The 13,095-nt window shown below is 39.3% G+C and overlaps 1 protein-coding gene across 1 annotated transcript in view; it reads right to left on the bottom strand.

The window, feature by feature from the left end:
* Window positions 1-450: 450 nt before the first annotated feature.
* mmut (methylmalonyl CoA mutase) overlaps window positions 451-13,095 on the bottom strand; it is a 30,522-nt gene continuing 17,877 nt past the window's right edge. The window contains exons 6-12 of the mRNA XM_078399473.1: window positions 12,959-13,070; window positions 10,295-10,410; window positions 8,482-8,597; window positions 6,785-6,916; window positions 4,947-5,094; window positions 2,329-2,496; window positions 451-899 (exon numbers count right to left, since the gene is read on the bottom strand). Coding sequence (XP_078255599.1) covers window positions 771-899; window positions 2,329-2,496; window positions 4,947-5,094; window positions 6,785-6,916; window positions 8,482-8,597; window positions 10,295-10,410; window positions 12,959-13,070 — 921 coding nt within the window. The 3' untranslated portion in view covers window positions 451-770. The remainder of the gene's footprint in view (window positions 900-2,328; window positions 2,497-4,946; window positions 5,095-6,784; window positions 6,917-8,481; window positions 8,598-10,294; window positions 10,411-12,958; window positions 13,071-13,095) is intronic.

The following is a 13,095-nucleotide window of genomic DNA, read 5'->3' as shown; positions in this document are numbered from 1 at the left end:
TGTAGGTTAATTGGCGGTGTACGTGTATATTATCCCTAGTTTGCGTAGGATAGTGTTAATGTGCGGGGATCGCTGGTCGGTGCGGACTTGGTGGGCTGAAGCGCCTGTTTCCGCACTGTATCTCTAAAGTAAACGAAATATTACCAACCACATCTCCAATATACACCTTCCTCAGCCGCACCTTTTGTTCTAAAAGGCGTTTATTCATCACTTTAGTCATTCCATTGTCTTGCCTTTTAGCCGATCAACCACCTTTTTCCCCCTCATTTGCTCCTCAATTCATTATATCTTAAAACCTTTTATCCAACTGGAGTTTCTCTCTCCATAGGTACTGCCTGACGAGCTAAGTATTTCCTGTACTTTGTCTTCACTATCTGAAAAAGCTCTTAAGAGAAACAATCTCCTTTTGCAGACATGTTTATTGCAGTGTCAGTGTATTCAAGAAGGAAATAATTTGCACAAATAAAAGCAGAAATTTAGCTCTTTCATAATTTAATTTGTTTGCCCGGACACATCCATACCTATAACGTTAGACTTAATTGTATTCTAAAGACGTGTCACCACTGGAAATTTAGTTTGTTACAACTCTGATGTAATCTTCAATCTTGCAATGTGATCACAGCGTACTACATAAATGAACTGATGTTACAGAATATAGATAAAATACAAACTTTCCCAGAAAGTACTCTAAGCGGTATTAAGAATTTTTTGATTTACATTACTGAAAACAAGATTTGTAAAATGCAAAATCGTTACCATGCCAGTGATGTTCACAATGATTGTTGTCTCTTGACTAAATTACTCTCAATGTTACCAAGCACTTGCACAGCAGCAACAGGAATTCTAGTACCTGGGCCAAAGATACTAGAAACACCTGCCTCGAACAAGGCATCATAATCCTGGAGGAATTAAAGAATAAACAGGTCACTTTTCTGTTTGAATCGTAATTAGTTGATGCTAATTTTCAAAGTATTTGCCAAAATTTAAGCAGCTTTCTTTTATAAGAATGCACCACTATCCTACACTTTTTGGAATATAGATGTTTTGCTCTGATAATTTAAGGATGTGCAAGTAGTGTTTTGGCCAGAGTTCATTAAATTGATTATTCCCAATTGGTTAAATTTGCTAAATTTTCAGCCCTGTGATTTCATATTTTTGTATGTGCATCTGGCATCTGAGAATTGTGTCCTAGGATTTCCATGTTTATTTTCTGTTGGTTTTACTCATCGGTTTGGTTCTGCCAGGCCAGAAACAGTTTCACAGCACCTTTTCTCTCCATGATAAATACAAGAGTGCATATTTCCTAACATTGCTTCAGAATAATTTTATAAACTAAAATGCCCTTCACATGACACTAAAAATAATGATAAAATGTTAATGGACTCAACTAGCAGCTGGATTTCCTCAAAAGCAAAGGAAATTAGCCCAATGATTGTGAAGGAATGCTCCCCACACAAGTGGAGGTGACTGAACCTGTTGGTTTATCCTGGAAAAATGTAGGCAGCCAACGGTTGATACAATCCATCAAAATAACTAGTTGATTTTAGAGAAAACAAAGATTAGTGAGAACCCTGGTTGGTGAGAGGGGAGGGAACCCCACGGTGAGGGAGCACGTCCCGTTGGTGGTGGCAGTCTGAAAAAGCACTGTCCCCAGGGGGCTACAAGTGAGCCGTGACCACAGACCCATCAACGGACCATGCAGTGGGTGAAGAAGGGCTCACTGGTGCACCTTGCGAGTGGGGGTGGTGTCGGAAGCAGGGGTTGTAAGCGGCCGGGGAGACTGTGCAAGCCTGGGTGGGTCGGCAGGTCCGTCTGCTAAAACCAAAATCTGTTATAAAGGGGTCTGTTAAAACAAGGGTTTACTGTACTTCAGATATCTCAAACTGACTACTTGTTTGCCCACTTCACTCATTTTATTTGGGTCCTCTGGAATTCATCTTTCGTTTATGCAGTTCACAAATTTCTTATCAGATTCCACTATCATTCATCTAATTCATATATTGAAATAGATACAAGGTTCGGCCATTGGTTGGTGCAATCACATTCCATGAAACAAACGTATTAAATCTATTCTTCCTGATCAAGTCTTTTCCGTAGGAAGTATTGAAGTGCAAATGTCATAAATCTCATGTATCCTAGATATTAGAAAAAAATCCTTTTATAGGAATAACATGAGAGAAACAAACAGTATTTTTCACTTGTTTGAACACAAACTGATTTAGTTCCCACACTGCAATGGAATCTTAACTAAAAGGTAATGTGTAATTAAGGAAACATTGAATAGAATCACATATAGGCTTGTAGTGAAAGAAAACCTGAAATTAGTACCTGAGGAGGAATCACACCACCACAGATGACCAAAATATCAGGGCGTTGAAGAGCACAAAGCTCTTTTATCAATTCAGGCACAAGAGTTCGATGGCCAGCTGCCAAAGTGCTGACACCAACACAATGCACATCTGCATCCACTGCCTGCTGTGCTACCTCCCGAGGAGTCTAGGAATAAAAGAGCAATAGTTTGGTAAAGTTCTCAAGATAATTTTTGTTAACACTTAGTGTTTCACATATATTTTCATTTTATGTTTATTCTTAGATAACCTTACTTTTTTAAATCCCTCTGACTGCATTCTGATCTATATTTTCACAACCCTTGCAGTGGAATCCTAGAGTTGGTTGGTGTGGTAAAAACAATAATTGCTTCTAACAAGGCACTTGAATGGTTAGCAGAACTTTCTAAGCAGAAACCCTAGGAGGATCATAATTATTCCTCACCATATCCACCCTCCCCCAACCTTTTACAGTAGAACAATAATCCAGCAAATTCAGGGCTTTCAAGCTGATTTTCTGTGTGTCCAGAAAAATATGTTATTTTTAATACAAATGTACTATATATTTTTTAAGATGTTAGTTATAATAAATTTCCAAGTGAACCATGCAAGTTAAAGCAAGTCTAGGAAATAAAACTCCAGCGAGCCAGAAGGGTATGCAGAAAAAGCTGAACCATCTAGGTTCTCAAATAGTCGGATGACTCCTAAATTTCCATTTTATTAATACTACCTTTAAAAAGAAATTCTGCATTTCTCCTCTCTGTACCATTGAGTATAATTGACTGCCCTCCTAATTAAAGTTGAGTTTTGAATATTAATCATTTTGCTCCGATACTAAGCTCAAGGTTTCAAGGTCAGTTTATTGTCACGTGTACCATTTGAGGGTACAGTGAAATTTGAATTATTATGCAGTCATACTAAAAAAAGCAACAAGACACACAACTACATAAAAGTTAATATAAACATCCACCACAGCGGATTCCCCACATTCCTCACTTCGATGGAAGGCAATAAAGTCCAAACTTCTTCCTCTTTATTCTTCCACGGTTGGGGCAGTCGAACCATCCGCAGTTGGGGCAATCGAAGCTCCTGCGGTGTGGTGTTCCCGAAGTCGGTCTCTGATCAGAGACCACAAGCTCCGTGATATTAAACCCCCCCCAGGCGCCTGTGGTAGAGCTCAGAGGTCGATCCCTGGCAAAGGGATCGCGAGCTCCGTGATGTTAAAAATCCCGTAGGCTCCTTGCAGTGGAGCTCTCGAAATCGGTCTCCAGCAAAGACTGCCAACTCCTCGATGTTAGGCCGCAGTGAAATGATATGGAAATAAAACCGCATTTCCGTCGAGGTAAGAGATTAGAAAGTTTCCCCCAACTCCCTCCCCCCCACATAAAACAAGCTAAAGCACACTAAAAACATATATTTAAGACATACAAACAACAAAAGGAGGAAAGGACAGACAGACTGTTGGTGAGGCGGCCATTGCTGGCGCTACCCAGTAGTCCACAATTAGATTTCTGAGCTGAAAGTCTTTTTCCCATTTTTTTCATTTAACTCAGGAAGATCAGTAGTTAACAGATAAACTACTTAAAATAAATTAACAATAAAGGCTTGATATTTCTTCATCAGTTTCTGCCAAAATACAGGAAAAAGGCTTACTTTAATTCCAGGTATGTGTTTTTTTCCCCCCAATCTGATACTGCCCTCAACCTTTACAAAACAACCAAAACACAAAATAATAAAATGAAGAAAGATTGCAACTTTTCTCCCCTACCCCTTCAAACCAAAAAGGGTGTTGTTTAGATCGACCCATTTTATATTACCTTGTAGGGGCATAGGGATTGGTTGGAAGGGTTCGAACCCTCGGATTGGCCAGCGAGGTCACGAGGTGGGTTAGCGCGGTAGATTCGTCAGTCTAGCGCTGGACCCCTTTTAGGTAAGACGTTAAGTAGTAGTCTAGAGCTTTGAGTGTTGCGAATTGTCACGGGGTTTTTAGAGTTGTATAATAAACTTTGACTGCAGCATCCATCGCTATCGGACTCACTACAACCTTCTAGTTACGTGGTTAATATGGAAAGACAAAAACTGGAGTCGTTTTGGAGAAATACAAAAGGGAAAAAAAACCTTATTGGAATTTGAAATAAAACTGCGTACTGTTGGATAAATTAGTACTAAACAAATACCATAGCTTCAGCAGGCTGAAATCACATAAATTGTTGCATATTCAAAAGAGCTGTTATTGTATATAGACACAAAATGCTGGAGTAACTCGGCAGTCAGGCAGGATCTATGGAGAAAAGGAACAGGTGACGTTTTGGGTCGAGATCCTTCTTCAGACCTGAATCTGAATCGGCAGGATCTCGACCTGAAATGTCACCTATTCCTTTTCTCCACAGATACTGCCTAACCCTCATTTGTTGTCTATCTTCAGTGTAAACCAGCATCTGCAGTTCCTTCCTACACAAGCTTGTTGTATATTATGCATATACTCATCTTTCAGAGCAGCTTACATTCACCTATGTAATTATTAGATTCTCCACCCTCAATGGAAAAACTGACAATTGTTTTAATGACCAATAAATCGGTTTCAATTTATTGAAATGCGATTAGTATTAATCAAAGTACCTGAAATAATGGTCCTATATCCACATCAAATCCAAGATCAGCAAATCCCGTGGCAATAACCTTTGCTCCTCGATCATGCCCATCTTGACCCATCTTAGCAACAAGCAGACGAGGACGGCGACCTTCATTTTCAGCAAACTTCCCAATTCTAAATAAAAAAAGTATCCAAAGCCAAAATAATCTTACCAGTTATTTGGTTAAATTACATAGGACAGTGTAGTACCACATCTGTGCCGACCACTATGCCAATTTAAAATGCATAACAGCATGTACATGGTCTATATTCCTCCATTCCCTGCCTGTTCATGTGTCTGTTCAAATCTCTCTTAAACATTGCCATAATTACAGCAAGTAACAGCTGGTGGATATCAATAAACCTTTTTGAAGATTGGTTAAGTTAGGTCAAGTCTGATATGTTCCCTGCTCTAATGCCAAACCCTTTTTGCACACTTCCTTAAAGGAATTGAACAATAACAATCTTAATAATAATCTTAATAAATCTACTGATGGACCAAAAATAACTGAAATAAAAATCTAAATCATACATACAGTGAAGAGTATATTTAAGGCTTAATATTTAGCACATTTAATGAAACACATTCCTTTTAGATAGCTCAACATAAATTATAAACTACCATAACTAACAACCATAAATAACTAACATACTTGGACTATCTAATACATTTCTCCCTTTTCTTAATCTCTCTGTCTCACAGACTATCAACTGTGTCTACTACAAGCCTACCATCTCCCAGTTATCTGCACTACACCTCCTCCCACCCTGCCTCTTGCAAAGATGATATCCCCTACTCTCAATTACTCTGTCTCCACTGCATCTGCTACCAAAATGAGACTTTCCATTCTAGGACATCATAGATGTCCTCCTTTGTTTGTAAACCTGGTTTTCCTCCTGCCCCGGTGTCCTGGATTTCTGCTCTCACCCCGCTACTGCTTCCTCCTCCCGCCTCCAACTCCAGACAGAAATATAAACTTGCCCTGGTGCTCACCTTTCACCCCACTAGCCAACACATCATTCTGACATTTCTGCCACCTCCAATGCAATTCCATCACCAGTTACATCTTCCCATCCCCACCCTTTTCCACCTTCTGCAGAGCCCGCACCCTCGACAACTCCTTGTTTCACTCATCCTTTCCAACCCAAACCACCCCCTCCTCAGTACTTTCCCCTGCAACCACAGGAGATGCAACACCTGGCCCTATACCTCTCCCTCACATCCAGTCAGGGACTCCAGCATTCCTTTCAGGTGAGACAGTAGTTCACATGCACCTCCTCTAACATTATCAACTGCCTCCGGAGTCCCTGATATTCATATCAGTGAGACCAAGCGTAAAATGAGCGACTGTTTTACCAGACACTTATGCTCAGTCTACCAAGGCATACTGGATCTTCCAGTTGCTAACCATCTTAATTCCCCTTCCCATTCCCATATTGATTTTTCTGTCCTGGGCTCCCTCCATTGTCACAGTGAGGCCACACACAAAATGGAGGAACAGCACCTCATTTTCCTTTGGTGGCTTACAACCCAATGGTAAGAACACTTTATTCTTCAAGTTTAGGTAACTTACCAACCCGTCTCCCCTCCCCTGAACCATCTGCCTATCCAACCCCCCCTCACCTGTACTTATCAGGCTTTGCTCCCCCCTCTTCCATCTTTCTTCCTCCCCCCCCCCACCATAATCAGTCTGAAGGTTTCCGTCCCGAACCATCTGCTTTCCATGTTTTCCAGAGATGCTGAGTTACTCCAGCAGTGTGTCTTTCTTTTGTAAACCAGCATCCTAGTTCCTTCTTTCTACATAACTAACATTTCCACTCTCACCTGGCCATTGCAACAGACATTTCTTCACTGTCGCCAAATTCATGTCTGTATGCACCGCTCACCATGCGGGTGCTAGGTTGATGTTCGCCAAATACTACTTTCAATGAGTCTATAATTTCTCCAACTGTACATCTAAATATAAAATATTAATATATTTAATACATGTTAAGGCATAACTCATCTGAGATTGCAGCTATCAAGGGGTCCATTGTGGACACAGAATAAATTATCCAAAGTAATTCAATTCCAAAACTTGTACTTTAAGCTAGTTAAATTACCAGTGATTTACTTTATCCTCTGTGCTTAAATTAAATATGTACAACTACTGTTTAGTCTCTGTCCCTGAACCTAGAATTTCCAATAGCTAAATCAGCTCTTATCTTGGTGAACATGTTCCAAATTCTTCATTTTATTTTTCAAAGACTTCATGTAAAGTCCATAAGGAGAAGCTCATCTTTAGTTACCAGAGTTAATGTCAAAGAATCAAAAAGGTGCAGTTGAGCAGAACACATGGCCCATTGTGCAAACATTTAACAATAATTGCAGCAATTCTTCCCTGTGTATGAATCTGTTTCTATTTTAAACTTGCACGTTGAAGCCATATTCAATAAGCTTTTATTGTTTTTCAGGATGTACTGGCAAGGCCTGCTTTTAATCATTAAGTTTACAGATGATATTAAAAGTGACTATGATTGTTGGCAAGGAAGACAGCTGTACAATAAAGCAAGATAATCTGTTTACTGGCCATGCCTTCAGAAAAGTGGCTAATAGAATTAAATCTGGAGAAGTTTGGTAACGCACTTGAGTAGCTTAAACCAGTAAGGGACCATTGATGGTTAGAAAGAAAAGGCAACAAACCTTTGGTAAAATTTATGGGGGTTCACCAGGAGCAAGATGGCTCATGCTAGTCTAACAAAGAATACTGTGGACTATTACCAGCCAATGCTCGATTCACCCCAGATCACCACCCACCCCAAGGTCTGATCCCAGTTAATTCAGTGTAGGAGCCAGCAGATCACTCACTTTCCCAAGGCCAGTGAGCTGCATTAATGAACCAATGCCTCTCAATGGTAAGAAAACGAGGCTTGAAGTTAAAAATTTAGTCGACTGCTTTGGTCAGACGACCTGGATGCTCCAGCTGGCACGGCATCAATTTTGGGTGGCAACTGAGGATTGATCATATTTTTGTGTAGAATTGGCTGCAAGTAAAAATGTAATTGTTCCGTTTCAGGACATCAGGGGTGTCAGGGGTTATGGGGAGAAGGCAGGACAATGGGGTGAGGAGGGACAGATAGAGCGGCCATAATTGAATGGCAGAGTAGTCTTGGTGGGCCGAATGGCCTAATTCTGCTCCTATCACTTATGACATCTATATACTAATACTCTCGTTTGTTTGTTTATTTGTTCCTGAACTACTGCCAAAATGGTACACGAAAGCGCGACAATTTTAGGCCCACCTTACTCACCGTCGTCCCTTTGGGGCTAATGGAAGAAGTTTCATTATAATCGGTGTTATGTTTTTAAAGTTATTTACATTTTAAAGTTTAAATCTATGAAAATTGAATAAAATTGTATATGATTTAAAAGTTGCAACACAAAGATGCATTTAAATTCCACAAATGAGCCCAGTGATTCAAACCTAGGTGGGATACCATCAGACAAGTTATTTATTTTCGGATAAGGAAGCTGAGCCTTACCTTTCACGAACAGCTTTCACCGCAAGTTCCAGCAGATTTCCCTCGCCAGACTGTGCACATGCTGTGATGGCGACCAGGCACTGCTCAACTGCTGCTTGACGTCTGGTTGCTCTTAACTGAGTGGAAGAAAATAAATATTTACATTGTGCATTATGCTTCCTAACCCTGATCAATAATCCATTTCCAAAGGATAATAATTGAGATATAAATATTCTTTGCTTCAGTCCATCAACTTTCTTTTCGCAGTAAATTCACTTTCTTTATCAAAGAGTAAATCTTTATCCAATACAAAGCCAATTAAAATAAATAGAGATAAAATTTCCAGAGAATATACATCACCTGTCAGGATCTTTGCAGAAAAATTCTTATTCGTTAGACAGGATCACAGTTTGAGATCACCTTTACCCTAGTTCCATGGAAATTGCATGTATGTGTGAAAACCAGGTGGCTTTGCAAGTGTAACAGATCTTAAGGGAGGGAGTGTAAGAAAATAACTGCAGATGCTGGTACAAATCGAAGGTATTTATTCACAAAATGCTGGAGTAACTCAGCAGGTCAGGCAGCATCTCAGGAGAGAATGAATGGGTGACATTCCGGGTCGAGACCCTTCTTCAGAAGGGAAGGAGTGCATTGAACCACTCACATAATTTTAAATGCACCAGAAATTAATTTTCCAATTTGGACAGCATGAACTTGCATTTGGCACATTAGCAAAAGATACTGTCAAGAGACATTTCATGCTATGGGCACAGGGATGGAAAATCTCAAGAACACATACTTGCCGTACAAGAGGCTCATAATTTGTTACTCACGTGACACTAATCCATTAGTTAACAGTTGTTTGGAGGTGGCATCCACCAGTCTAATCAGGGAGCAACATAAATTAGCTTGCAAGCCACAACATCTGCAGATAACCTAGCTTGTGGTCACTGCCTTGTACGTACCCCATCCCCCGCAGAGAAATAAAACTGTTCTCACACAGATCAAGACGAGATACAATACCAAGCAAAAATACCGATTTAAGTGTACTGGCAAAAGAAATAGAAATGAGATAAGGGCATTTTTAAATAGTTTTATAGATCCAGATTACACTGCCCAAAGTATGGTGGAACCAGATTCAATCGTGACTTAAAAAGGAATTGGTTACATAAGAGTTTTGAGATAATTGTTCACTTCACATTCATATAATTAAATACTAAGAACATAAAAAAGTAAATCAATCATCCATAAACTAAGCATAAGTCCAAAATCTAAATCTGAATGGATGTAAAAGTTAAAACCACTACAAATGAAACACATTATTAATGAATTTAATACAATTCCCAGAATAGTTTTTCATCAATGCTATTAATTTACAGAATCAACATGTTAAAATGAAGCAGATAAAATTGGGCTACTCAGACTCAAAATGTGAGAATGAAACCACCAACAACTGTGCACATCAACAAATACACCTTCAGCACAAAACCAGCATGATGAGAAATAATTTGTTTAGCGTCACACCATATGCACCAGTCATCTCCCAAGCCACAGGAAAGGATCAAAATTTTGTTTTGTCAACTTCGCTTTTCAACTTTGCTAATGTCACTCTGTCCGATGTTCCTTCTGCATATTATGCTTTCCTAGCGGTCAGCAGAAAAGCATGTCTAAGCAGATAGCATACACTCATTACAGAGTCAGTCTTCCCAAGGTCAGCAATTTTCCACAGGATTTTATAGCTTGAACTTGCATCCATTAAATATAATGAAGTAATAAGCTACTTGTCAGGATTATGCTACAGCGCTACACATTGCAGCAACTTTGAAACGTTTACCTTTTCTAGTTTTGCAATCTGTTGTTCACGTACTGCACTGTTGTCTATAATTAACACTTCAACAGGCTCTTCTTTTTCCAGACGGTATTTGTTTACCCCAACAATTACATTAGTACCTATGCAATAACGGGAAAGAGTCAACATTCAGTTACTCCTCAAAAGAACATAATATTCTCAATTTTATATAAAAGCTGCAAAGCTGTCTAAACTTCAACATCAAATTTACTAGTATTATCGCAGATTTTGAAACCTATAAACTTTAAAATATCTTTCAAGGAAGTTTATTTTCACTAGCCTTTATTCTGACACTTGGTAGTCATTTAAAAAGGCAATCAATACTGCCAAGTTTACAAATGAATGACACACTGAACAGAGCACTATAAAAATTCAAAGGCTCTATTTATCACACCAGCAAAATAAACCAAACTAGTATCAACAGCATTGGTTATTCTGATGTCTCAAGTTTCTATAAATTATTATAATTGAATGAACCTTGGCTAAAATTATTTTATTGACATGCTTTGAATTAGAATACCTAATAAATGTCATCCACTGGGCCTCTTGTGCTTTCTTGACCTGTCAAGATGATCTTGACCGATCTTGTACCTCACTTCGTACTACCTGCAGATCCCTTGATTCCTTTATTGTTCAAAAATGTGTCCTGATTATACGCTGTGATTGAACCACCTTAGCCTTCTCGGGTAGAAAATTCTAAAGATTCACTACCATCTGAATGAAGAAATGTATTTTTGCCTTGGCCCTAAATTGCTGAACCTATTTTTCTAGAATGTGAACCAAAGTTCTAAACACAACCAGTGGAGTCATCAACACTGCACCTTCCCTTTCAAATCCCTTAAGAATTATGCATGTTTCAATTGGTCACCTCTCATTCTAATAGACATGTGGGACAAAATTTCTCTTGTTCCAGAAATCAATGGAACCTTTACTAGACTCCGTCTAAGTACTATGTTTTAGTAGACTGAACTGTCCGAAAACGTCACCTATTCATGTCCTCCAGAGATGCTGCCTGACCCACTGACTACTCTTGTACCTTGTGTTCGACACAAGATTGCAGAATCTGAAATTCCTTGCGTCTCCATTGTTTTATTAGTTAGGGAAACCAGACCTATAAACAGTATTTCAGGTGCAGTTTTATCAGGGCTCTATATAATTCCAGTAAAATCTCAAATTCTCTTGTACATGCACATGGACAAAGTACCTGTGCACTTCACTTCAACACCTTTCAAAACCTTGCCATTAAAAATATTCCATACTTTTCTCGGGGGTTTTTGACTAAGGAAAAATCTGCAGATGCTGGAAATCTAGAGACAGAAAACACTCGGATCAGGCAGTGTCTGTAAAAAAGGGAAATAATTATAATTTCAGGTCAAAGGCCTTTGACTAGACTCCGGAGGGTCTGAAAAGTTACCCCTATTCTCTTTCCTCAGAATGCTACTTGACCTGTTTCTAGCAGTGCTGATTTCTGAAGTGTTTCTAGCAATTGCTGATTTTACTCCCATTCACTCCCAAGCCAGTCTACTTCCACTGAAACCTCTGTCCCTTCAGGCAAGAGGTACAGAAGGAGGAATAAGGTAAAAGTTATTTGCCTTCCATCACAGTGGGGAATGGGAGGTCGCCGAAAAACAAGATGGACGTGCTGCCTGCGCTGGTGGGGACTCGGAGGGATTGCCGTAAGTGCAGTGATCTCGGTGTTTACAGGGACATCGGGCCATGAGCACATCCCGGAGTCTAGTGCGAGTGTGGACGGCTTTCTGACTGTTCGGGCGGACAGGGAATGCAGAGAGAGTGACAGCGGTCAGTATAACTCTGGTCACATCACTGTGAAGGAGAGTGTGTATGGCCCGGACATTAAACTGATGGCTGTGGGTCTCCGCTTATGCTGTGTGCCCTGGGGATTCTCACACGCTGTTTATGTTTAATCTTTATGTAGTTTTCTATCTTGTTGCTTTTTTGGTATGACTGTATGGTAAATCAAATTTCACTGTACCTCGGACAATATAGGACCATTGAACCATGTTTGAAAATGCATACCTCCAGATTCAGGGACAGTTTCTTCTCAGCTGTTATCAGGCAACTGAATCAACCTATTGCCAACAAGAGAGCATTCCTGACCTCCCATCTACCTCATTGAACACTTTCACACTTTCTTTAATCGTACTTTACTGGACTTTATCTTGCATTAAATGTTATACCCTTTATCCTGTGTCTGTACGCTGGGGACAGTTTGACTGTAACCACGTATAATCTTCTCACTGATTGATAGCATGCAACAAAAAAGCTTTTCAATGTAACTTAGTACAAGAGACAATAATAAGCTAAACTAGCATGTGTATTTAAATGAATGCTGTCTATTAATATTTTTGCTTTATTGAATCCACTAAAAAAGTATTAACTGCAACTCGTGCAAAGATGTAATATATTCCTAATGCATTTTCTTCTAAAATGTCCATCTTTTGAATGTTGAGCCAATTTTATGAAAACCAAATAGACATGGTACAAGTTTAAAAAAAATTTGAATTAAATTCTAAAATTAATAAATTAAATTGAAAAAAAAAACATATTTAGGCTATTTGTTTCCCACCTTTTGTCCACTATTTTCCTTTCAGCACCAAATAAAAGATTAGTAGATTTTACTTAGCTTACCAGAGTCAATCCTTGCTTGGTTTCTCGCTGCACATTCTTCAATACGAAGTTTGGGTAGGCCATCAGCTACTGCTTTAGCCATTCCACCCATATCTTCAATCTCATTAATAAGCTATAAGTGAACACAACTTCATTGT

Source organism: Rhinoraja longicauda, chromosome 5, assembly GCF_053455715.1.
Source record: "Rhinoraja longicauda isolate Sanriku21f chromosome 5, sRhiLon1.1, whole genome shotgun sequence".
NCBI lineage: Eukaryota > Metazoa > Chordata > Chondrichthyes > Rajiformes > Arhynchobatidae > Rhinoraja > Rhinoraja longicauda.
This window is presented reverse-complemented; position numbering and strand designations above follow the sequence as displayed.